This window comes from Caloenas nicobarica, chromosome 11, assembly GCF_036013445.1.
Source record: "Caloenas nicobarica isolate bCalNic1 chromosome 11, bCalNic1.hap1, whole genome shotgun sequence".
NCBI lineage: Eukaryota > Metazoa > Chordata > Aves > Columbiformes > Columbidae > Caloenas > Caloenas nicobarica.
In genome coordinates, this window is record NC_088255.1 from 15,984,479 (window position 1) to 16,011,316 (window position 26,838).

The 26,838-nt window shown below is 43.7% G+C and overlaps 1 protein-coding gene across 1 annotated transcript in view; it reads right to left on the reverse strand.

The window, feature by feature from the left end:
- Positions 1–26,838, reverse strand: part of SYNPR (synaptoporin) — a 105,636-nt gene that overhangs the window by 4,512 nt on the left and 74,286 nt on the right. The window contains exons 3-4 of the mRNA XM_065642767.1: positions 23,572–23,696; positions 5,791–5,989 (exon numbers count right to left, since the gene is read on the reverse strand). Coding sequence (XP_065498839.1) covers positions 5,791–5,989; positions 23,572–23,696 — 324 coding nt within the window. The remainder of the gene's footprint in view (positions 1–5,790; positions 5,990–23,571; positions 23,697–26,838) is intronic.

Sequence of the window (26,838 nt, forward strand, 5' to 3'; positions counted from 1 at the left end):
TATGTGTAACAAAAAAAAAAAAAATCTAGCTGCCTTTTTCAAGTTGAAATTGCTATTCCTGAGTTTGCCAAAAATGCCTACTTGGAACAATTTGATATATGTTTTAGAACAGAACTGTGAATGTCTTTTCATGGTAACTGAAACATTTCTCCATGGCATCAAGCTACTGACTTTCGCAAAATGCCCATTTTTGGGAGGGAGCAGTCACATTTGCTCAAGTCTCCCGAATGCAGTTTTGGACCCCCCGGTGTCCAGCACAATCTCAACAAGCCAAAAGCATCTGCAGAAGTTGCTTGTTCGCTCAAGAAGGGGACATGTTTCATCTGCTCTGAGCTGGTCTGTGGCTTCAGCAACCCCCAGAGTGCTGTAACAAACACACCCCCGCGTGCTCTCCATGCCCTGCTCTCCCTCCTGGCCAACACGGTCCAAGTTTGGCACGACGACCCTGAGCTGTTATATTTGAAAACATGCAAAACCTCAGCTCTGGCCTGACCGAAGGGTGCCTGGCATCCTTGTTCCGCTTGCTCCTCCCTCGCCAAACCACAGCTGCTGGCCCCGTAACTGGCTTCCATGCGGGGCTTCCAGCGCCTCTCCCCAAGTGCTTCCATCTGCCAACACTCATGCAACAAAACCTTTTCATTTGACAAAACCCTCTCATGCTTTTACAGCTTACAAGGGAGCAACTCCTCAAATGCCAAAGCCTATAAACCCTCCCAGCCAGAGCCTGTCCAGCCTGGCAACACTGCCAACAGGTTTCATGGACAGCCACACAGGAGCAGAGGGAGATTTCTTTACCCCAGGAGGGGCAAACCACTCAGAGGATTTGCTTTCAGAGTCACAACTGACCTAAAAATTCAAAAACCACCCCAGCAAGAGCCATAGCCATGGTCCCAGCCTGGGCAAGTGGCCAACAGCAGGTTGCTACAGACAGCAAACACCTTCCTACAGTGGCATTTTAGCTCTTTTTTTTTGGTTTGAACAAGGTCCTACCCTAGATTTTGTGCCAAATGAAGCTGTGGAAGAATGACGCTGTTCTTGCAGTGGTGTATGGACTTGCAAGCTTTCTTCTGGTGGGAACGTGCAGAGCCCTTTGGGAGGCACCAGCGCATACAGCAAGGTCACAGAGGCTTGTGTTTCAAAAAGGAGATGACAACAGCAGGCTGAAACAGCTCTTTGAAATGCAAAGAGTTATTCTGGTTATTTTTTTTTTTTTAACTGCAAAGGATTCAGTCGTAGTTTTACAGATGGCTCTTTATTCTTTTCCTATCTATTTTCCAGAAAGCTGGACAAAGTGAAGGAAATAAAACATGTTTAATCAAAGACATCTTCAAAGAGCAGACTAGGAGTGTACTTAACTCACTTGGTCTGCAACATATGTAAAGAAATGTCTTTCTGCTTAATGTGATTATTGACAGGACTCCAGATGCAAAGGAGAGAGCTCATCTTCTTACATGTAAGCATCTTTATGCACTGTAAGAATGAGATTATAAAGTAATCACTACAAAAATGAAATATCTCTTTTCAGGGCTACATCAGTCACTTTTCTTGGCTGAGTAATTTTTTACTTTTATATTAATTGATTGGAATACTAATAAAGTGTTTTGCATTAATGCATATGGTTTTTCATGGCCAATCTATAACTTCCCAAAGACAAACCTGAAGGCCCATAGAGACAAAGTTGTCAGTGTGAGTTTTAAATGGAGTACATATGGGGTGATACAGAAAAAGTAAGAAGTCCAAGTGATGGGTACTGATACACATTGACTGTGACTATTCTTTCCTTTATTTTCCTACTTCAGAGATACATGTAAGCATCTATTCCTGATCCCCTAAAACTTTGGCACAACTGTGGAGTTGGTTACTCTGCTCACAAGCAGCTGCACACATACAGATCTGAAGCAGAGAATTGAGTCAGGGGTGCACGGGTGGCAGTCCCAGGGTGCAGGTCATCTCTGCTCTCATCACAAACCAGCAATGCCTCTCCAGAGTATGTGGTGGTACACGAGTGGAAACCAGCTTAGGCTGGTCTGAGAGATGCAGATCTACTGAAAACTGGAGAGATGTTGTACATTGCATTCATTAAAACCTACGTCAGCATCTCCAATTAATTTCTTTAAAATGTTTCTGGCTCTTGAGCACTAATCAGTCATTTGAGAAACTGGCTTGTGCTTGTAGCCACCAAGGGGAGCCCCCAGCTCCTCACCATACACATGCATCTGGTGGGAGTTTGCAGTGAAATTAAAATCACAGCTGCCAGTTTGAGAGCTCAGAAACACATTGCACATATCAATTAGGTATTTAATCTTTGGTAAACTGCTCCTTGTTCCTTTAGAAACTGGGAATCCAAGGTCATCTCTTAGGTTTATCTATCCAGTGTGACCCCCCCCCAAATCATCTCTCCATGGAGGTAAGCGGAGTATGCACATGGCAAGGGCTCGCTGCCAACAGCCCTGTGGAAAGGGGTGACTCCCACCTCCATCACAGGTAAGTAACACAACCTGAGTGACCAAAAGGAAGATTTTATCACCAAAACCTGAAAGTCAACATTAGCAACAAACACGGCTCACTGCAGTGAATAAAACATGCTGGTGCCATCCAAACGGCCATGGAAGGAGTTAACAGCTTCTCCTACCGGAAATATTTCCTTGCTGTGATGTCTCACTTCACACTGAACATTAAAATATTTTTCCACAGTTAAAGGGATGCTCAGCACATGCAGTTGTGTTTCCTTGTATTTGTATAAAAAAGGTAAACTTGAAACATTTGTGACCGAAATCTTCTCTGCGAGTTTCTTGTGACTTAGTGGTCATTAAATTCTTTATAATTGTATATTCTGCATCCAGTTCAGGCCACTGCAAGCTGGTAATGCATTGATGGTGCTCTGAATGCCTGCGCAAAGTTTTCTTGAAAAAAAAAAAAAATTAAAATTTCACTTGAAAGTCTTTTTCTCTCTCCTCTTCTCCCGTCATACTAATTTTTCAAATCCTGAAAATTTATCAGGAGGAAAGGCAGCCAGCATTCAGAGGGTGCTGCTTAAAGGCAGATGTCATCCCAGACTGAGCAAATATCAAGCCAGGAGGAAGCACAAGGCTTAAATGGGAATGGCTTTAAATATGAAACAGGCACTGCAGCAGAAGCAAGAACAGATTAAACCATCATCTTCTAACTCTTCACTAAAAGGCAAAAAACTGGTAGGCTGGAAACAGTGCCTGACACATGGATCCCGCCCGATGATGAGGAAGGAGCAAGGGCTGCCCTCCCTCCGGCACCAACATGTGCTGGGGGCTGCAGCTGGACTCGGCGTGCACAAAGCACCTCAGATTTCTGCAGTGCTTTTCTTTGGGAGGAACAATCTCAGGGATGAGACATACCCACACATCTGATCTGATGTATGTGTGATCTCGCTGGTTATGTCAGTTCAGTGTAGCATCTGCCTGGAGCTGGAGGATGAGTCGCCTGCTTGTTGCATCCCTTAGGTGAGCCCTGCAGCCGTGGGAAGCTGGTTTTCACTCTGAGTTTCCCTTGAATTCCTCCTGGCTACAGCTGCTTGCTTGTTCTCTGCCTGGGGCTTTGCATTTTCCCTACATCTCCATTGCACAGCAGGACTCACACCCTGTCCCAGTCAGGCTGTGGTGCTGCTATCATTGCACTGGGCAGCCTCTGTGGAGACCAGCAAGGATGTGGTCCTCCTGAGAAAGGGTCTGTTTTTATAAAAAAAACCCCAATACAATGGAGCTGGAAGCGTAGAGGAGATTCTGGAGCAGGTATAAGCTGAGCATAACCCTCAGCCACTTCCCAATACCACTCACCATAGGAGCTGCTTTTGCTGTAGGACACACTCAGAAGCATCTTTATATTCTGAACAAATAAGGTCATTTAGGCTTGGTTTAAAGACTGGGAAATTGCAAACAACAGCTTTGGTAATGGGCACCACTTAAATTTAACCTGTAGATTCAATTACAATCCATTACATAGAACAAATTAAATCAATGCCATGTTAATGCTGCAATGGATTGCACCATGCATCCTGTGACAAACACGACTGCAGCAGCTGCATCAGGAAAGTCCTGGACAATGGCAAACAGCCACATCACAATCTGACATATTAGAATCATTTTTTCCTCTTCCCTTTTTCTATTGCTGCACAGAATAATGTGGCCAGAAGAAAGAATTATTTTCCACAAGAAAATTAAAGTGGCAGATCTCCGCAACTAATCCTTTGATGAGACAGTTTGAAATGAGATATTACTCAATATCAACTGAATGAAGCAGAAGCAATGCACTTCATTTATTCACTGTTTCTGTAGGGACCTCTTTATCTTGCCTGTTCTACCTCTCCTCTATGAAGATTTCCTCTCCTTTCCTCATGATTTTCTAAGAGAGGAAAGGTCCCAACAACCCTGAAATGAAAAGGTTTCATGTCCTTTGACATGGAATGAGAATTTTCCCTTCTGTATCGATTCACCAGGTTTGAATTATGCAAACTTAAATAAAAAACCTCACAGCTTCTTGCAGCAGGAAAAGCTTTCCCTCAAACCCCTGTGATGTTTAGATTACCTTTCTAGAGTTTAATCTTTTGCCTACTGTTACTGTAGTTATTTCCTTTAACAGGTACAGCCTTTCTGTCCTAGTGATTTTATTTTCCATTCTATCATATTTTTCTGATGCTTTTTATTGGTTGCTTTCAGTCATTTAAGGTGCAAGTCTCAGCCAAATGTCTGGTTTCTGTCAATCATAAACTTTAGCTTTTTCTTAAAGCCAGAACTAACTCTTTCCTTATGTCAGTCCTCACTAAAACTCCCACCACCTTCCCTGTGAACTGCTCTTCACGCCAAGACTTCAGAGCAATATTTCCTCTACTCTAGCGTAACCTTATTCTTGCAGTCATGTAGGAGAGTGCTCACCATGGAAGGAAGAGTGTGAGACAACCCTACAGAGACCTGAGACAACTTCAGTGCAGCGGTGGATCAGCACACAGACCTTCACCAGCCCAGCAACACCAAGGGGTGTATCACAGGGTGTGATGCGCTGACAGGTAACAGACACCTAGAACAAAGTAGATCACTGACTTCACAGCCTTGATTTGCAAGAAAATGAGTGCACGGCAGCACTTGCTTTTTATTACAGGCCTTCAGGAATCAGTACAAAGACCAATAAAGGCGCAGACAGCCACAGCTTGACGGGTACATAGAATGATAACTGGAAAGTGAGGAACCTCATAAACCAGCATTGACACACAAATGTGTTAGGAGCTTTTGGTCATACTGAAAAAAACAGCTACATAATTCTCCAAAGCAAAATCATTTAGCTGAATGCAGCGGTAATTAGCAACAAGCAATCTCCCTGGCTAGGCTTTGGTCAGGGGAATGGTTTCTTTTGTCTCTTAGGTTAATGCCCAAGATTTCTTCCCTTTTTTCCCCACCGACAAAGCTCTGCTGCCACAGATGTATGGCTTGGACCCCAATCCTGCAACCACTCAGCTACATGTCATGATTTGTATGAACATCACCACTGCAGGCAGTGGGAGAGAAGCGGTGAATCCCACAAGGACATACAAGATTAGGACTAAACTCCACCTGCACGTAGTCTGTTATCCTTGATATTAAAAGTTTAATTCACTGTCAGATAAAAAACAAAACCAAACAAAACTCACAAAAAACCCCACAGGTGAATGTAGAGATGCTTTGGGCGTTGGGTCACTTGCATCTCCCAGACCGCACCACAGCCTCAACCACCAAAAAAGCAGGAGGTTAAGACCCACATGTGAAAATGCTGCAAATACATACTTACAATTAGAGGCCCTCTGTTGTTTTCACGGTACTTGTTCTGGAAGAAGATATAAACCACAGTGGCAGCCAGTGAGTATAGGAAGGCGAAGACTGCAATGGTGACGAAGAACTCTGCCGAAGAGGAGAAGTCCCCTATCAAGGAGAGCTTTTCTCGACGCTTGCCTTCACAAGTGGGAGCATCGAAATTCACTTGATGCAACCTGGAAAACATCCCAAAGAGTGGCAGGTGAAGTACGGAAAAAGGAAACTGTTACCCAAATAATGATATAAATACATTTGCTCTGTCTCCCTCATTCCTGATGTACGTTGATCCCCTGCTTGAATAACTGGCCCTATAAGTAGTCTCATGGGCTGCGCTCTTCAGAGGTGCTCATACCCAAGATTACAACCACATGAGCATCTAGGTGAGAATGAGGACCTGAACACATCTTCTAATCAACCTCAGAGGAAAGTTGATGTTGCAATGGTTTGGTACAACCTCCCCCTGTGGCTCCACATCCTCTCTAGGGTTTTGCCATGGCAACAACTGAAAAAGGGTGAGAAACTATTTGATTCTTGAGTTCTTACAATCAAGGCAGCAGAAAACAGGTTTTATCCTCTATATTCAGGCCATGAGATACCTGTGTTTGGAAGCTCACGACTTCCTTGTGCAGAACTGCCTAGTGCACAGCTACCTGTGGCTGTGAGCCATATAGTGTCTCTACATTAAAAGCTTTTACAACCAAGCTGCAGCAGAAATGAAATGTTTACTGGGTCAAAGAAACAGCCCACACACCCTGGTTTAAGAAGTCAGCAACCTTGTACACACACACACCATTTGCAATTAGCAACCGAACCAATAGATTTGTGGTTCTGTCTGGCTGCTCCTGCCAGATCCTTTTTTTTTCCTGTAATAGTCTTAATTTCTGATTTAGAAAGATAAAGTGGATCCTTGGAGGAGGTATTTTGACAGGTCCTGTTGCATGGCCTATATTAGCTTCAGTGGGGACATGAGGCCTGACGAGGGATCACGCTGTTCTGCTCTGCACAGGGAGAGCAGAGGAGGATGAAGCCAGCAGCAAGTTAACAGCAGCAATTAAAGAGGTTATGATCTGGTGCAGAGAAAGGATGAGGCCTTCTGGGAGACATTCCTCTGCTCAAGGGCAATTAATGTGTGCAACAGCGAGCCAACAGCAGCAGCAGCCATGAATATATGACTAAACAAAAAGTTAGGTCCCCAGAGGAAAACAAAGAACCCACAGTCGAAATCACAGAAAATGGATTAATGGATGTTGGAGGATTGCATGACTTTTTGCTTTTCCTGGTCCAAACTAAATGTACCCAAACACGTAGGCAGAACCTTTTCATCAGTGGTTGATGCATAACGCCAGTTATTTGCCTCAGGCATTTTCTTTCCTGAGCTTCCGTCACTATAGTAGTGGTGGGATGAAAACAAGAAACACGTCTGCCTAGATTGCGGAGATGAGCAGCATCCAACTCACCTCCCCTACGCAAACACAGCAACGTCTGATGAAAACAGAAAACATGACAGAGGCTTTAATGCTCATGATCAGTTTCCTGACTTGGTTTCAAAGCTTCCCAGCATCAGTGCACACACTTTTTGTCAGGGCTTATTGTTCTTTCCTAAAGTGGAGGAAGAAACGGGAAGATTTCTTAGAACCTATCATGCCAATTCTGCAGCCTGGAGAGAAAGTGGCTTTGTTTTATCCATCACTAGGATTATGGAAGGGTTTGAAATGCATGATTTGCATGGTCAGAAAAAACTTTCTCTGCTTTCCTCATGCACAGCTGCTTGGGCGCTGTACTGACACAGAACAAAACTGAGAACCCTGTTTGAAACCACTTGAAAACAGTGGCAACCTCTGTGGGGTTTGGATCAGGAAGAAACTTGACCTCATCCCTCCTTCCCAAGGGAAATGCAGCCTCCATAGCCCTCCTCCGGTCCTGTATTTACCTCAGAGCTCGAGGCTGGTGAACCCAAGGTGTCACCTTCCACACAGCCCACGGGGCTGCAGCCTGGGGCAGGGGGACACCTGCCATGGTGTGCAGAGCCGGAGCTGGGGACCATCCTGTGCTCCCTCCCGTCCTCCGGTAGACTCAGGGTCCCCCCACGTCAGCCCAGGCTTTGCAACTCAAAGGCATTCAAGGTTGGATTTTTGTTCATTTATTTTGTTGTTTTGTTCTCATCCCCGCACACCCTCCTCTCAAACCACCGAATGCTAAAGTAGCGTTTTCTGTTTCTTAAATAATTAACCACATTCACTTTGTTTGAACGGCCACACTCAGGTACCACAGCTGCTTTTTAAGGGCCTCGCAGTGGGATGCGGTATCTGCTTTTCTGGCTGAGCACAGCGAGAAGGCCCTGGCCCCTCACGGTAAAGCCGGGCTTTGCTGCCGTGGTGGGAGCTCCACGGTTGTGTCTTACCACCTCACACTGCAAACAGGCTTTAGAGAATTGCTCTGGCCCTCATATTACTTGCACAAGCACTGCGGAACTAGGCTGAGCTACGTTAGATACAATCCAATTGCTTTGGGGGGAAAAATAACAAAGCAATTCTGCATACATCGTATCATATTAAACACATCTTCAGGGTGGCTGTTGTTTTTTTCCCCTGGAGTCCTGAAATAGCACACCAGGCAATGCATGGTGTTGCAAGTAGCAGTTCAAACTCCTGCGCATACCGAAGACAAAATAACTTAAGGAATGCTCCTATCAAGATTTAGACCGAGAGTTGCTGCCCACCCCATACAGCTCCAACTGGCCCCAGTCACCACAGCGCCATCCAGTCTGATCAGCAACAGCCCACCAGCCTTTCTGAAACATGGTGAAGTAACTGAGACCACTTTCCTTTTCTATCCTGTTTTCCTGACTGTACTTTAGTTCTGAATCATGATAAGCCAGAGAAAATGTTCATATATTATATTATCATCTCATTTGTATGTTCCCAGCAGTGCTTTTGTGGCCAAGCATCTGTCAGGGATATCAGATCATACAAACCTACTTCCATCAAATTATTTTTATTCACTCAGTTTTCTTTTAGATTTCCCTAGCCTCTCAGAGGATGTGCAGTAATTGGTGCCTCTTGTGGCCACCTCACCTCTGCCCAAACAACCGAGATCTCCATTGTGCAAAGGGCCCCAAAATAGACTATTACTCAGACCTGGAAAGAGGAGACGTGGCAGGGAAGAGAAGTGGGTGAGCCAAGCCCTGGGGCGGTGAGGGTGGGTGCTGAGTTCACAAGATGCATTTGAAAAGTTTCTTTAAAGCAGGGGAAGATCAGCAACAGAAAATCCAGTTTTACTAATCGAAACCTCTTTGATCTGGAACGGCATCTCAGAGGGAAAGGTCTGATTTTTCCATCAATGTTGCTGAGTCAGCCTTTCTGGGGGAAGGATGGCTTGGTGATGACTCACAAAAAATTAACTGCCTCTACCTCTGCCTCCCACCTTTGATGTAATTCTACCTGTTCTGCCCTTTACTTCCTTATGACGTATTCTTCTTTCATCTTCTCTTATCTCTCATTCTTTACACCCCACCTTTTTCTTCAAGTCATCCTCGGCCAGTGTCTTCTTTCTGCTGCTTTTCTGATCTCCAGCACCACCGCTGCATTTCACCTTTGCCTCTTCATTTCCCTAAACAAAATCAGGAGCCCTGAGAGTGACTCTTCACTCTTCCTTAACATCTGAGCAATACTGCTGGGCTGCATTAGAAGAAGTGATTTTTGCTGACGGATGGACAATGAAAATAAGTAACACTTCAGTAATAGCTTTACCTAATTAGGGAAAAAAAGTAATGAAAAACCTTTCCATCTAAGTTCCTCCAAAAAAGACCTGGCAGTGTTTTTTGCCTTGTATTGTGTTAATTACTGTTATTAATTCAGAAATAAAGCTGATGACTCAGGAACGTGACCCTGCACCCCACACTCAGCAGAGCGGCTCTAAGGTCAGCCTCGCTGCTCATCCCCACCGACACCATCCCCTTTGCCTGCCGGCTCTGTTTGCTAATAGCAGCCACCATTGCCGAGACATCCAGGCCTGAATTCCCTCAAATTTGCTTAAAATGGAAGCAAGTCCACCAAAGGCCGTCAAGTTTCACCAATGAAGTCACAGTAATTAAAGGGCTTCTGAGGTGTCTTCTACCATTTGGCAAACTTTCCGTTGCCGTGGGAAATATGATGACAAGACGGCTGTATTGTCTCACTTGACAAGATCAAAAGAGGGCAGGAATGTTTTACAGTGAAAAAAAGGATTTATACATTGTTCCACAATAGCAAAGAGCAGTTAGGTTTTCAGACACTAATTACCCCTGCTCTGAAAACAATACGTGAAGCCAGACATGCTGAACAAAGCTACAGCTGTTACATGTGCGTGGGGGAGCAGAAGCTGTGCTCTCTCCATGTAAATGTGAATCTCCCTTTCTTCCCTGAATATATTCAATACATATTCAATATATTCAAGCCACAATTTGCTTTTCATTATAGCCTCTCTTTTTTTCTTTCAAGCAGCCCAGTCCACCTGAACGATCCTTGAGCACAAAAATGGTCAGAGCCAACCGCCTCAAAGACACATCTTGTCCCACGTCCCACTCTAGCAGCAGACACAGAAGAGCCCAAGCAGGAGAGTGTGCACCAAATGATTTCATCTCACCTGACTCACAAAAACTCCCCCTTTAGCAATGCACATGGGGCTTAGACTGGAAACTAACAGAACATACAATTAACAGCAAGTATGTGCCATTGCTTCATCAAGCGTTACTGATGAACCAGCACAGATTTCCTCTCCTGAGCTTTGAGGAGTACCTGGATTAATAAATAACAGAAAGTTCTGCCTCCAAAAATGCTCGACGGGGGTTAGTGTTTCTCCATTCCTTTACTAGGACATGGGGAAAAACAGGAAAAAAGCCACCACACAACTGTTTTGTCAGGCTGTCCTATTTTCTGAAAATAGCATCTTGTAATCCACCCCCCAACTCGTCTACAACATGCTTGAACAAAATCTGCAACACCCACACACGTGCTTGCAAAAAATCTGGAGATCCATTATCCCTTCATTGGGCTTTATTTCCCCCTCACTAATTTCTGGTAGTCAAACTGTCAATTGTATTTACTGTCTGCAAAACAATGAGAGAAATACACCACTGGAAATCAGTTACTGCAGGTAGAGCTTGTGGACGAATTTGTTGTGAAACGTTTAGCTTGGCTGATAATCTCCAAAATGAGGGGAAAATGAATTTTCAAAATACAGTAGGGAAATACTGAAATGCACAAGGCCCCTTAGTGAGTCAAACTGCTCTGTATAGGTACAAAAACACAACAGGAGTTTTCTGCCTTTTTTTCTCCAAGATACAAAATAAAGGTAATTCTTTCAGTTAGCTCTGGAAACACTGCAGCTCCCTTGTTTTAGAGGACTCTGCTGCTGTGCTTTCACACCTGTGCCTCCAGGCAGCCAGTCCCTGGGCAAATGCCTCTTCTCAAGAGGCCAAATATGGATTTTCCACAGGCTTAGTGGAAGAACAGTATTAAATGGGAGCCTCTCCTCTCACAGCGGAGTTCATGATTCCCATAAGACTTCTCTAGAGATATTACCTGCATGAAGAAAAATACTTTAAACAAAATGAAAGTAGAAATCTGCTTGAGAAGGTAAGGTCTTTTCAATGAAATTGAGGTCAATTTACCTTTCCAACACTCTTCACAGACTGTTTTCCAGAAGGAAGCAATGCATACAGTGCTCCTCACTGCAAAGAATATTTTTGTTGGTGCTGGGCATCCCCACATGTTCGGTGCTAATTCCTGGCTGAGAGGCTGCTCACACTGCAAGGAACAGGCAGATCTGCTCTCTAAGGACAGTCTCCTGAGGGGGGAACCCTGCAGCGATGAAGCCACACTGTGAGCTCTCATACACACCATGAACTCTTCTATAGGGAACCACTGCTAAGCAGTTGCCCTCAGTCCATATTTTTTTTGCCAGTTATAACCATTATCCAGTAATTCCCACAGGATCTGAATCTTTGCACCCAGCCATCCTGAGGTCAGTCTCTTTTTGAGGCAGCCAGCCTGTTAATACCACATTTGAACTGCTTGAAGTCATTAGTGCTGAAGTTCTCTCCAGCCGTTCAAAGTCAAATAGCTGAAATGTTAATAGAGCCCTGGACAGCTGGGGGGATGTGATGGGCTCAGCTCAGCAGAGGGACAGCAGGTACCGTGGAGGGGACTGCTCCCCAGCCCTTTTGCACCTGTGATGTTCTGCCAAAACCAGAATTTTCCACTCCTTTTCTAACAGCAACAAGACATTTTCTCAGCACAAACCTGCTCTCTAACAGCTCCTTTCCCAAGATGAAGAAATTACCATTTACTCAAGTGCTCCTGTCCCCACCTTTCCCACTGCGCATCTGCCTTGACACATGACAACTCTACCTGTGTATACCACAGCCATTCAAAACTGAGGTGCTTATTGATATTTCCTAATTGTCCCAGCAATTTTTTATACCTCACTCTACCAGTCCCCAAAAAGCAACACCCCCTCTAGACCCCGCAGCGTCCAAAGGTACCTTCAGTACCCTCCTCTCCTTGGTCTCCTTTGCTTCCAGAGAAGCAGCACATTAATTTCTACCACATACCTGTCCCTACAAAATCAGTTCATTTTTCTCTGGAGATAGGAAACAAGTAAAATTCTCCAGCTGACTCAGCAATCTAACCTTGGTCTTTTGTTTCTTTCCTTTCTAGAGGAAGAGAGAATACAGTTTGTTGATCAAAGAGCATTTGAAAGTATTTCACTTTGAACTTCTGCCCTCTTCATTTCTTCAAAAAAATATCCCAAGGCCCATTTCTCTCTAGAATTATTCAACCCTACCAGTAGTTTCACATAAATACATGCTTTCTCTTGCAAGTATTTATTCCTGACTCCTCTCCTGGATATCTGAACACCCTGAAGATCTCCTCTTTGTCACAGCTGCCTTCAGTGGGTTATACCCACTCAAATGCATGTTCAGAGCAGCATCACCAAAAAAATCCCAAAAGACACTGCTGACCAGGAAAGCTGTAGCAACCTGTATTATCTTCTGGTTTACATCCAGTTAAAATAATGGAAAATATTTTCCCCCACCCCCATATTTTCAATTTCTTAACTTGCCAGGTTCCCAGCCCTCACTTGCACATAGCTGTTGTGCAAACATTTGGACAGTACCATTTTCCTACAGTACTGTTTTAAACAGGACAAGCTGTCAGCCACAGTTGCCGTCTCAACACGCCACATTGCATGTGCCGTGCTGGGAGAAGTGGTAATTCCCCCAGACCTGGCAGGTCGGAGCAGGCACGTTGTGATGCCTACCCAGAGCATCCCAACACGTGTCCTCTGCTCCATCCCTCCCCACTTCTCCTGTTAACACGGTGAGTCAGAGACCCTCTGAAGTGCTCAGGTCTCCAGGAAGGGAAACTACAAAACCCTTTTGAGGATGGAGCCTAAAGACATTGGAATAGGGACAACCCCAGCAGTGGTGGGGGACAGCACCAGTGCCGCATCCGCAGCTGGGGATCCCTCTTGCAGAACCCGCTTCCAGTGGCTGCGTTCACAAATCTCTTGGAAAACAGCCTGCGAAAGAGCTTCATCACACTCCCAGAGGAAGAAACGTCCCGGACGTGTGCCAGCCGTAGTAATGAACCTCCCCAGACTGCACACATAACAGTAGTGCAAACCCTAGTACTCCACCGTAGCACCAAGGAGGAAATAAACGGCTCATTATAGAACACGCGCCACCAGGAACGCTCAGAAAGCTGAGTGGGTGATCCCAACCCCACTTCCAAGCCTACATCCAGACCCAGATTTATCTCCCGAGATATCTTCACAGCTCTTCTCAGAAAAACACACTTTCTTGCTGTGCAAGCAGAGCACAACACTCAAAGAGATGCTCCCCTCGGCTTTACAAACCCAAATACCTTCTCAGATTGGACACTTACATTCTTTATGGTACAGAGTGGTGGCGTTGCTCTCTGATTTCCCCATCACTGAGCTATTTTCTTGCGGTGAACAGCTTCCTACTCACTGGGAAGCTTATCTACTATCTCTGAAGGGAGGTAACCCTTGATTATCTTTTAAAAAAGTCATTTTGTCTGTGGAGCAATGCAAATTAGGAGGTCTGGAAATGCCACAGATGTATTTGCATTGCCACACACAACTGTCCAACACTACCTGGTCCTACCACGACATCCTGACAGAACTCATGGCTTTGATGTCCCTCCCATCGCTTTCTCCTCCAGACAGACATGGGAATCAGCTTCCAATCTAACAAGCCTCTGTCAAAGCAGAACAAAAGCATCTATTTGGAGAAAAATCTACAAAGATCTAAACATCTAGAGATATATAATAAGCAATAAAAAGCATAAAGCAGCGGCCTAAAAATAGTCATTGAATCTAATATAACCATTTCTTGGGCATCACCTAATGTTCACACAGAACGCCCTGAAGGCATTAAGCCTTTGCCCTGTGAGAATCAGGGTTCACACACAGTTTAATCTAGGTCTATAAACCCTGAAAGCAGCAATTTCACCTCCAGGACCAGCTGAGATAAATGCAAGAGCAATTACAGAAGATGCAGCAATGTTCATTGTTTTGTATCATATCTTAACATTAACTTTGTATTTTAACTATAATTGATTCAAGTGTATTGTCCTAAGGCACTTAAAGCCATCAAATTAAGTCCTCTGTAGAGTTTTATGGCATGACTCCAATAAAACTCCCAATCAAAATATTTTCTTTTAAAGTACCTGTCAAATCCTTTTCTCAGGGAGCCCATGGGCTTCATCACAGGCTGAGCAGAACACAGGGCAGGAGCCAAGGCAGAACTGTACATCTGCTGATGGAGTGCCAACAACCTGCCTGCACCTTCACACTGAATAACCCAAGAAGTGTCACTTCTGGGAATCCAGAGAGGATAGTGAGAGGTACCTCACTGAGTGGGGCTGTGCTGGATGGGGTTGGATGCCCACTCTTACCAGAGTCTATTGAATAAAAAGAAATATTGCGTTCAACTCTTTGACAAATAAATTCACATAGAAGCCAAGCGTGGGAGGAGACCAAAGACATCCCACTGATCCAGTTCCCTACGGTCATGGGAAACCTTCAGGGCTGCTGCATAGAGAAAGAGGATTTGGGAGCAGAGGAAAGGGGAAGGACGTGTGTTTGATCGTCCCCTAGCTGGGTCACCACACACTGTCTGGGGTATGGGATCAAATGCCAAACAAAGCAAAGCTGAAGGGTTTCTGCTTTAGTTGCTTCTGTATTGGCAGCATGAAAATGTGCAAAAATGAAAGTTGCAAAGGAAGTTGTAAAAAGTCTGACTTCTGGAAAAAGCCTTTGTGGCAGGCATAGATAAAATACCATCATTGCACAATACTGCAGACACTATTCATGAATATATATTAAAAGTTCAAATTGGGAAAAAGCTACATATATTAACAAGTCTGAAAGTGACTTCCACTTTAAGAACTAATTCTGGCTAAAGCATTAATGAAGAATTTTTCTGGCACCAAAACCGTGTTAAGCATAAAATACAGCCTTTATGAAACAAAAAAAGCCATTCTGGATCAATACCATCCAAATTAATCAGGAATCCATTTGCTTTGAGTACCAAAAGAAAAGCTTCTACAATTTAATAAAGATTTAAGCAGCAGCATTCTGTCTTCTCTGCAGCAGACGCCATCTCCAGAAAATTGCTACCTTTTTCCTTCCATGTTTACCTCCCAGGCTGCTGTGTGTCCATGAGCTTTGTGTTCACACAATGTTTGTTGCAAGACGTTCCTAACAGAAGACAACAGCTGACCAGCCTGAAGAGTTGCAAAGCAAGACAAGTCTCCTCTACGGCCCCAGTTCAGCACTCAAGGGCGCGTTTGCTTCAAGTTGTAAGGGATTAAAATCTACAAAGTAGAAGATGGAGAACACTGAGAATAGCAGCAACTGAGAAGACTTCAACATCTGGAAAAGTCATCTCATCTGCAGAGCTGCTGTCCCATGACAAGCTGACTGGCTGGAGCAATCAGCCTCTCCCTGGTTGAGCAATGGACGAGGGACATGTCTGCAGCTTGACAAATACTGGCAGCCAGACCTCATTCTCCAACCTACTCAAGCAAGGTAACATTGCATTCAGTCCAACACACGAGCAGCATGAACGAGCAAACGCTTTACCACTTATGTAGCCAGCCTTGGGCTGTGGCTTCTTGGCTGCGCACAAAATAACTTGGCATAAAGCTAAGCCTTTCAGGTCAGCTAGCAAATTGTGAGGGCCCTGGGATGATCTCTTCCTTTATGTGACACCATGCATCAGATGTGCTCAGGACCACACGTTCAGGGTCAGCCTCAAAAGAGAAGGTGAAGATGTGGCTGTATCAGATTTCTGGTGGTTTTCTGTAGATCTTATGCAGGAACAAAGTGTCAAGTGACTGGAAGCACCTCCCAGTCTCTCACTGCTGGGAAGAGGATACTTGCATTTATCCACAGTTCAAACAAAAGTGAAAACTGCCAGTAATAACCATTCTTTGGCCAAGTTTCCAATCTTGATGGTTTCTACAAAGTGGGTTTTGAAGGCTGTAACTAGGGTGAGGAAGAGGCACTCAAAACTAGCAAGGCCACAAAGTCGTCCTTATTTTCATCTCTTTTAATCAGACCAGCAATGATTTCAAACTCCCTGACAATGGGAATTAAATTGTACATTGTGCTCAGACAGCCACTCCTGCAACCACAGCTGTCCAAGTACAAAAGCAGATGACATTTTCTCGCATTCTGCTGTGCTCTTGGTCTAAAAAAAATAACCTATCCCACAGGACATGCAGGAGCAGAGAAGAAAAAAAACAAGTTGGTATTCCCAGAGCCAGTGTGGTCCTTGGAGGCTCACAGACACTGGAGAATGCTGATTTGCAGATTTTAATTACTTCAGTAGTCTACAGCCATGCACCAGTAAACAAAAATCATATCAGTGCTCTGTATTATGGCATTCGCTCTCTGATAATAACTAGAGCTGATTACAAAAATGTGAAATACTTTTTCTTATTAAAAACTATGTTCATTCAAAGCTGAAAAGAAATAAATTTACTCTGGAGACCTGGATCACCTTTTCCCCATCCCAGCAGACAATGTAAGAGCAAACAGCTCTCGTTAAGCCAACAGCTCATTGATTGGAGCACTCAGCTCAGCTCTGTGAGCTTCACATTCAGGATGTTTATGGATTTACTTCAGTACAGAGACTTGACCAAGGTCTCTGATACCGTCACTGCCAGGAAAGCCATGTTCTGGGGCCATACTTCAAATACCTCAGAAAGGTCTTGGGTTCACATCACTGTGGAATAAAATATTTGTACTGTGTTTTCATTGGGGGAAAAAAAATATTTTGGAGAAAAAAAATTTGAAAAAAAAGAAGCTGCAATTTTATGGACAGCCTTATAAATTACCAGAATGTACCAATCACAATTAAGAAAAAAAATGCTTTTCCTAGTTAAAAATACATCTTAATGCTTCAGTCTACATTGCATCATTAGGTCACATTAAGTATGAAGAGACTTCTGTGAAGGCATCACAATTAGACATGCCTGTATCCTGAAGGATTTATTTCCTGAGTTTTGCTCAGCAGGATGCAACATTGTTCTACTCACTCGCATCATTTCCAGTTTCCACTAACAGTAGTTAAAACCTGGAAGTCCTTTTGAGGCAAATCATTCAACAAGAGGCCAAAATTAGGTATAAAAAGTACTGAGATCAGGGTTTGAAACTGTTGTGGAGAAAATAACTAAAGCCATGACCGAGCCCTTAGTGCCCATCCTAAAGAGCCAGTTTATATAATTAGGGTATTGACAAAAATCTCCACCTTCATTGATGTATTATTCAATGTCTTTCCTTGTCAGTCCAGACATTAAGCTCAGATCTGCACTACAAGATAAGGAGGTCACAGTTTGGCAAGAAAAGGAACTAAATTGATGCATCTTTCCTGGACCGATCGATTGTGGAGCCAGAAGGGACCACTGCGACCATGCAGCTTGTGCCCTTCCCTGCTGAACTTCACCTGACCATCCCTGCAACTCCTGTTTGTGCAAAAGCACAGCTTTTTCAAAAGGCACCAAGCTTTGATCTAAGGAGTTCCAGGATGGAGATTTCTCCCTTCACAAAGCTGGAATGGGTCATGCAGAGTTTAACCAGCAGCTCTCACCTTCCCAGGAGCTCTGCCAAATCTGCCTGGGAACTGGGGCATCCACATTTTGGCACAGAGCACACCTGAGGTTAGTGCAACTTCTGCTGGCTCGCTTCTGCTTCTGTCTACACAGATGTGTTATGAGGCCACAATTTGGCTTTACAGAAGGGGCATCTACTGTGTTATGAACACATGCAAAATAAAACATGAACCTTACAGGGTTCAACTGACTAGATTACTTTGTTCCTTCCTATCTCCCATCCTCAACTGGTACAGCAGTCCAGGACAGCTGGGAAGAGAGCTTGCCAAAGTTGTCTGAAAGTCAGCATTGCAGGCAACTACTTAGTTTAAAGACTTCCCTATTTATCAGCAGCTCCTGGTCTCACAGCCATAATAGACATTTATAATATTTTGGCCAACATATTTTCTACTGAATTCTGAAGCCAGATATACTACAAATGGATAATAAAAAAGAAGGATAGTACACCCTGGCACAGAAATGTGCTAATATTAAGAGGCGCTTTTTCCAAAGAAAGATAGTTGCAAAGCACAAAGTGTTAGCTACTTTCTCATTAATTATCATCTGTAGCTTTTAAGTAGGCAATTTAGATCTGGCTGTCATATTTCAAATGAAAGACTAGCTGACCCATTGCATGTCGATGAGGCATACACTTTAAAGGATGCTCAATGGGAACGTCTTCATTCAAATGAGATGCTTAGAGAGTGAATGCAAACCTCCCATAAAATACAATTTCCTTTGCCTTCAGAAGCAAGGATTGCTTCAAGAGACAGTTTTACCAGCACACTGGAAAGATATTAATAGGTGATTTAAAATAAAACGCAAAACATTTGTTTTGCTCACTGCTGTGATACAAAGACTTGCACAGACATTCTTTCACCAGGCTCTAATGCTCACACCGCCAGGAAACCCCATTCTGTCCCACTAGTACCTACGGCTCAATTCTCCTAACACCTGTGCACATACTTACAACAGCCATTGGCTTAGGTGAGGTTGTGTTTAAAATTTAATCACGTGATCCTCTGGGCCAACATTTTCAAAGTAGCTTGCAGGATGAATGCCACAAGAAAAGGCAAGATACAATCCAAATGAATTCCCATGCAGTATTTACCTTGGGGGTACCCCGTGTATATAGGCTGGGCTAAAGCACCTCCAGAAGGAAAGGCAAAAAGATTTTAGTTCAGGATCTCCTCTGGCATGAGAGCGTTTCTGCTATGCAAAGCTTCATTTAAATAAGTAAAGCCCAAACATTTCAGTGCAACTCTGCAAGTTACAACAAAAACATTAAGTTTGTGACATGAACAATTATATAGCAAAAATCTTCAGTACAGGCTTGGTAAATCAAGCCTGACAACTGAGCTGGTAACTGAAAAAAGTTTACTTTTAGGACTATTGGTTAAAAAGCACCTTAAAATGATGAATACCAACAACAAATACATGCATGGCAGATATATTATTCAACCACTTACTATCAAAGTAAAACCAATGAATAGCAAAGTACATAATAAGTGCTTCTGGGATCAGAAAGAAATAATAAACAAATAGGACCTTCATCAGGACCCTCACCACAGAAAAAAACATTGCTTTGGATAAGTGACAAATCTGATCTGAAAGACTGACGGATTGCAGGAGTAACAGATAATTCCAAGATGCTGATTTTATCCCCCATTCAAAGAACCATTACTGGGGTGAGCATCAAGTTGATAAACATCCTAACGTGTGCCAAACTTGCAATAGATACTGTACCAAGCACAGATGCTAATGCTGAGAAAAACTGCTAGTGTGGGACCAGAGAAGTTTTTTCCATATATGAACTTGTAAAAACTTCTGAAATGTATATACGGGTATCCAGAAAAAAGGCTGATTTGTGTTTTAAAGCATGAAGAGGTCAAGAAATCCTTTGTGATATAACTAGAAGCAGGCAGAAGAAATGAGAGGAAACTTCAGGTAATTATTTGAAACGGCCTTATGAGGATCAGCTTGAACATGGAAGAGTCTGGGAGGATGTGTAGAAAAGTGTGGCAGAGCTCCAGGAGAAATTGCTGAGGGGTTTGGACTACAGGTTGTTTGCACATTACAGGGTCGTGAATCTGGGTTGCAGAAATCTTAAATGAATTGTAGTTGTAGAGGGGAAAAGCATCCACCTTCCCTCCTATTCCAGGAGAGATGGTGGAGACAGATTCGGGTTCAATTACTCATCAGTGACACTGGAAAGGCTCCTCTGTGGTTACTGCACCCCAGTAGTGTGTGCACCCCAGCACTGGGTACCCCTCAGACAGGGAACAGCTCTGCCTCCCCACACTCCTGCCACACAACAGCCTCACACAGGTACCCACCTCACGGGCTTTTCTCTAAAGGGATCCCTTCTCTCAGCTGTGCATAAGCATCACTTTGCCGGATTAACTTGATGGTCTTCTCTAGTGATTAATGTATTTATCTGTATTACCCCACTTCTCCCTTTTCAAAGGGCAGATGAATCCAGGTCCAGAATTAAAATGGGAAGAGGTCGTGATTCTGGCAGAAATTAGAAGAAACCACCTTGTGCAAAGGGTTTATTTGGGGTTTTTTTGGTGCTTCACAAGTTGCTGCTGTCTGAGTTACAACAGCAGTAAGATAATGCAGGAACCAAGCACAACTACTATCTTCCCATAACTTTAATATCTTTTCTTCATTCTTAACTATATCCTTCAAAACTCCCTGTCTGCTGGAACCAATAATTTATCTTGACTTCATTTACATTGTTTGCTGGACACTTTTGCAACTCGTAGATTGGGACTAAGAAAAATCTCAGTAAGAGGGTAGGGAGATGCTCCTTGGTTTGCAGCAGCATCTGGAGCTGCCGGCTGTGGAGTGCAATACTGCTTTGGTACATTCAGGACTGGCCTGGGGCTATATGGCTCACCGGTTTGAAGTTCAGCTTGGCAATCAGTATGTTTTAGTCACACATCCCCAGACCCCATCAGAACTGGTTTTGCCCTTCTGCATCCTTCCTTCCTTCCTTTCTCTAAGGTGATGAGCCCCAGAAGCACATGGTCACAAGTGAGGTGCCCCCCCTTTCAGCCTGGAAAGCTCCTTTGCCATTCTGATCTTGCTTTACTGGAAACATTTTCAGGCTCCTTCAATATTAATTCCAAAACATCCAAGTCCTCTTGCTTTGCCAAGCTGTCCTGTTGAGCCTTACAATTTTATTTGCTTAAAGCTCTTGACACCTACACACCAACTAGCCAAAGTCTAGCAGTTCAACTTCTAAGAGAAGGAAACAAAACCTCAAACTCACAGCAACAGGAATGAAAGCAGCTGCTAGCACAGCTGCATGGCTTTCTTCATTTCAAGTCATGCTGGAAGGCACAGCTCAAAAGGCAGCGCTCAGGTATTCAATTGCTTCGGTGTCAGTGCTGACAACCACAACAGTGCTGCCGTGTCAGATGCTCGGCAGCGTCTCTCCTTCCACCTACACCTCCCCCAGCTGTCAGCCAATAAAAAGAACACCGAAGGCATTTGAAAAGAAAATACCATGTGAATACGGACTTATTCAGACTTGGATGCAAGACAACTGGTGGGAAATTCATCCTACCTACACAAAGCCTACGTGCCCATGCAGGTAGATGAGGTTCAGGATCACTGTCTTGATGAGGGAGCCTGAACTTAAAATGTATCTGCTTTTTCCAAGGGTATCAACTACTCTAATACAAGATATTACCTTTCCCAACTAAGCTTACTTCTGTTTTTAGAGCATCCCCTCTCCAGTCTGTCAAAGGAGCAGTGGAGAAAAGTAGAAAGAGCAAATGTATGAGGAAGTCATGGGAATATTTATATGAAACAGTAAAATGAGACCAAGTTCCACAGGTACCACCAGGCCAGATTTTCCAGGCACGGATCTGCTACCCCATGTAGTCTGTACATCTTTGGACATTTTTTTTTTTGCACATGCCTCAGGTTTGCATGCAAAGTTCCGAATTGCACAAAGACTGAATAACTTCATGCATCTCTCAAAACAGCAGCTGGCTAAATGTCATCTCCTTTCCTCACCTACAAATTACAGGTATATTTCCACCCTGTAGCCAGCCATCCCACTGTACAGGCCATACACACCAGCTCTGGGAGCAGCCTCCTCCTCATATACCCCCCTCTGTTCCGAACACACACAGTCACAGTTGAAGAGCCAGCTACAGCCTCAGCTGCATCCCTTCTGCAAGTAAACCCTATTTTGCATCATCTTTCCAACATGCTGGAATACTAAAACCACTCAGCAATATTTCCAGTTTTCTAATAAGCAAGACTGTGGGAAATAGCAGATCCAGCCATATCCTTCTAAAAACAATCATTGACATGCCTGGCAAAACACCAGGAGATACTTGCTGGCTATGTCTCTCCATTTTATTAACTTTTTACATAAAGTACTATTTTATAATCATGCAAATTAAAAGCACTTCACTGTAGGATGTATTCTGTAATGAATGCTGGAGAAATGACCCATTTGGAAGTGAATCACATTACAAATTCACATAACTCAATTTTCAGGATCTAACATGCATACTAAGCAGAAATGAAAGAAAATGCAGACAAGATCAAGACAAAAAATAAACAATTGTAATACCAGGAAATGTGCCCCTTTGGAGTAATACATGTGTGTCAAGGAAGAGCAACAGTTCAAGGAATCAAAATCAGTTTCCATTTTTTGTTAGATGTTATATTTTAGAACATTTTAAAGAAGTAGATGCTATTACCTCTGGTCTGTGCATTTCAATTGTAAGCAAAACAGCACACGATATCCATAGGAAGCAAAATAATTTTAGAGTCATAGTGTACTGGCCTTGAGATCAGATTATGTATTCTTTTCTTAATCATCAGTTCCTTAAAGAAACCACTTATATAGACATGAAAGGTTTCTAGAGTGGACTTGACATCTTTAAAAACAGAAAACTGTGGATGTTCTTTTGAAGCAGGATTCTAAAAGGCATGAATATTTTTATATCTATATATGTATAATTTTTTAACCTCACTACAGCATTCAGGCTTACTTAAATAACAAAAATATGTTTTCTCAAGTCACAGTGTTCCATATTTTAAAGTATTCAGGCACTGAGATATGCAGACAGGCAATTAGTAGAATTTGCAAAAGCATCTCAAAATTACAGTTTAAACTTGTTTTGTCTTTTGCTGCCCCTTCTCCATGCAGTGGCTATTCCAGGTCCTTGCTAGTCCAGTGGCTGGGAATATTCTCTCATTCCCAGCTTAGTTAATGGCTGCTTTATGCCTATTCTTTTCTTGGGCTAATGTGGTTTTGTTCCTTTTTCCTTGCCTGCTATTTTCCACCCCCTGAGCTGTCCTAGCCTTAACAGAGCTCTACATGCCCACAACCCCTCTAGTCTCCCTTGCTGAGCTCCCATTCCCCAGAGGTTCCCATGCCCCCATCCACACCAAGTCCAGCCAAATTCATTCCTCCTGCACAACCAGAGTCTAAACAACATTATGAGGAGAATTCAAGAACCCCAGATTGGTACTTAATCAAAAGCTGCTACAAATGATGGGAAACCCCACTGAAAATGGGCTTCCCATCTGCAAACACCCCGCCACGAAGCAGTCCGGGTTACCTGAAGGGGTAGGCAAAGGCTATGTCAATGCTGAGGTCACTCTCTGACTTGTTTGCACAGTCCACACTGAGGCGCAGTCCTCCAGAGTACCCACCGCATGTTGCAAATGCAAAGATTGCAAAAAGCTGTCAAAAACAAACAACATTTTTTATTTTATTTCTTTTCAGCGACCACCACAAGTAGATCCATGCAGCGGCTTTCGCTGCAGCACCAGCCCCCTTGGGTTAGGTTATCCATCACTCCATACGTTTTTCCTGTGCCCTTCCCAAAAGCTGATACAAAGAACCACAAAACTTGAAGCTCTGTTGCCACACGTAGACTGAAACATCACCATTTGTCTGTGCCAGGCATCTCAGCCCCCCGCCCCGTCTCGAGCCCCATTTGGGATTCACAACCCAGGCAGCTATTTAAATCATCCCACTGACAGGCAAGCTTCGACAAGAGAAGGATGAATATTGACTGAGCATAATGAGTCAGTCTTAACCCAAATAAAACACTGGCAGAAGTATTTATAAGGAGCAACAAGAAGTAGCAATAGTAGACCAAGACAGCTCACGTGGCCACCATCCCATTACATGGCAAAACACAAAATTGTGCTGCTCCTCTTCCATTTGAAGTATGGCTTGGAAAAGAACCTCACAATGATATTTTGATTATCTTTTCTAAATTACTACCATAACCCAAGATGGACATAGAGGTGCAGTAAACTGGCACTCAGCAAAGCAGAAAAAAATTCAAGACTTAAGATAAACTCAGGCAAAGCAGACAGGAACAAAGAGCTTGGCTGATTCTGATGCAAATCCATATCACATCTTAATCTTCCAAGAGAAGAAGGTGAAGGAGGAGTGTGCAGGGCAGAGACACATCAGCATTTATATTTCCATTAGGGGTTCAAACAGAGGAATAGGAAACAGGAATGGGTGTATTAAAACATAATTGATGTGGGCTTCCTTGGAAGACCCTGAGTAGAAGGGGAAACAGCTTATTTATGCAGTCATAATCTAAATTAAAGGACAGGCTACATTTTGCTGATTGGATCACTATAGATCTGAAGTAACTCCATCAGCTTTAATAGAATTACTCTGAGATCTACAGTGGGGCAGATATGGAAAATGATAAGTAAACCCCTAATCTCAATCACAATTAAATAAGCTAAAAGTCAGCAACCCAGAGGAAACGAACAATATGCGCATCTGGAAAAGAAAACATGTTCTTGGACACTGAAAAATGATTCAGTAAATGTAATATCAAAATACAATAAGTAGAAAAAGACCTATCCTTATTGCACGAGGCTCTGCAAAACATGCCATTATCCTGAGTTCTCCCAATTCACAGCATGAGCAAAGGCAGGAGTTTCAGCAGCCTCCTTGGACTTCACCTTTACAGGTGCATCTTCTCCCCAGATGCTGCCAGGTTACAGGGTGACTCCTGACCCTCCCCAGCTGCAGGGTGATGTGCTGAGCACAACCGAGCACAGAGAATAACAGGAGAACAGTGCAAATTCCCACCCTGCTACTCACTTCCAGCATGACCAGGACATATCACTGAGGATAGATTTGCAAAGGTATTTAGGTGCCCAATGATAAGGAAAGTTTGAAAAAAACACTTTGACTGAACCAATTCTTCATACTGAGCTCAGGGAGGGGAAAAAAGAAAGCTGAACTTTACTGTGAATTGACTTGTTAAATATCTGCTGTGAAATAAATGCTTTACTACAACTTGAACTGTAAATGCAATAAGTTTTTGCATCGAAAATCAGTATTAATGATCTCAGTTTAATTTGTGATGCCATGTCAGAAAACAATATATTAAGAAAACCAAGAGAGATCAGTGCTGACCTGCTTTCTGGCCTAATTAACGGAGTTGCAAATGCAAGTGTTTTGGAGATACATAGGGAGGCACAAAAATTAATGCAGTGATGTATAAAGAGAGAACTGAAGGGCTGTGGTGTGAGACAGACCTGCCATAAAGGAAAAGCCATCATCTCTCCGTTACAGCTCTCAGCATGGGGACAAGCAGAGGAAAAAGATGAAATTGAAAAGCATCTCCTTCCTTTAATCAAGTATTAGAAACCAGTATAAACGTGTGCCACCACAGAGGCATGCCCAAAACCACAGCTCAGGCTATTCCTTCTCAGGCAGGATCTCCTTTGGAGTTCCGAGCTCTCCCTCTCCCTATTAAGAGTACCTTTGACAGCAGACTGGGGCACCTGAAGTCCCAGGCTCAGACAGTTCAGATCTAGCCCTTACTCACCCTTCAGCTCCATATTCAGCTCTTAACCAAGGGCTTTTCAGGTGCTTTCACTCATTCAGCAAACCCTTCAGCCTCTTTCCTCTCCAGCCACAACCCACCAGGGCTGCCCAGCAGTTCCCACCCTGTCTCAGCACACATTCTTCCACCAGCACCCAGAAGGCAGGTGGGAACAAGAAAAGGACTCAGCTGGAAACTTTTATACCAAACTTATCAAGGTCCCAGCCAACCTGAGCTCGGCTCTCTGCCGTGGCTGGATCAGGTGCTGTAAAAGGCTGTGGCCGCCCAGCTGCTAGTGACACCCAGCCAGTCCCCACAGCTGTGTGCTGAGGCCACACAGCACCTTTTAGGAGCATATTTACATTTTGCATTGCAGGGGAGCAGAGTGAGGGCTGTAAATCAATGGTATTTCCCCAGGGTATCTTGGCCAAGCAGTAGACATAATTTTCCTCTCACCCAAGCAACCTTCTCCTCCTACCTCTGCATTTTCCCTTTTTTCCACGCCCCCCCCCCCCCCCAGGTTTTATGTTTTCAGTGGAGAACCTGATGCATTAAGCTAAGATTTACTCATCAGGTTTTGTGCACACTGTAATTCTGTGGTGGTTGCAGGAATGCTGTAAACACCACTGTATTTTATTATAGCAGGATTTGTGTAAATGGCAGTTGTAAACCCCATAATGGGAGCTTTATGGGCCAGATTCAATAAAACCTCCATCTGCGAGATAATTTTATTGAATCTGGCCTCCCTGAAATTGAAAAGTTTATGGAGAAAGGGAAAGCGTTTCCCTGTGTTCCTATTTACTCTGCCTATAAATCCACACACAGTGCTAGCCCCATCTGCAGTGTGCATGCATACCGCTCTTCCCCTTCAGCTTAGATAAATGTCCCCAGCACCCAGTCAACTCTGGTTATCACACGGTTGCTGCATCTCAAGGTTCAGCCCCAATGGCCAGTGCTGCACTTGCCTTCCCCAGAGGAATGGCAGCTGGGAGAAACACGGTGCCCTTGAGGCAACAA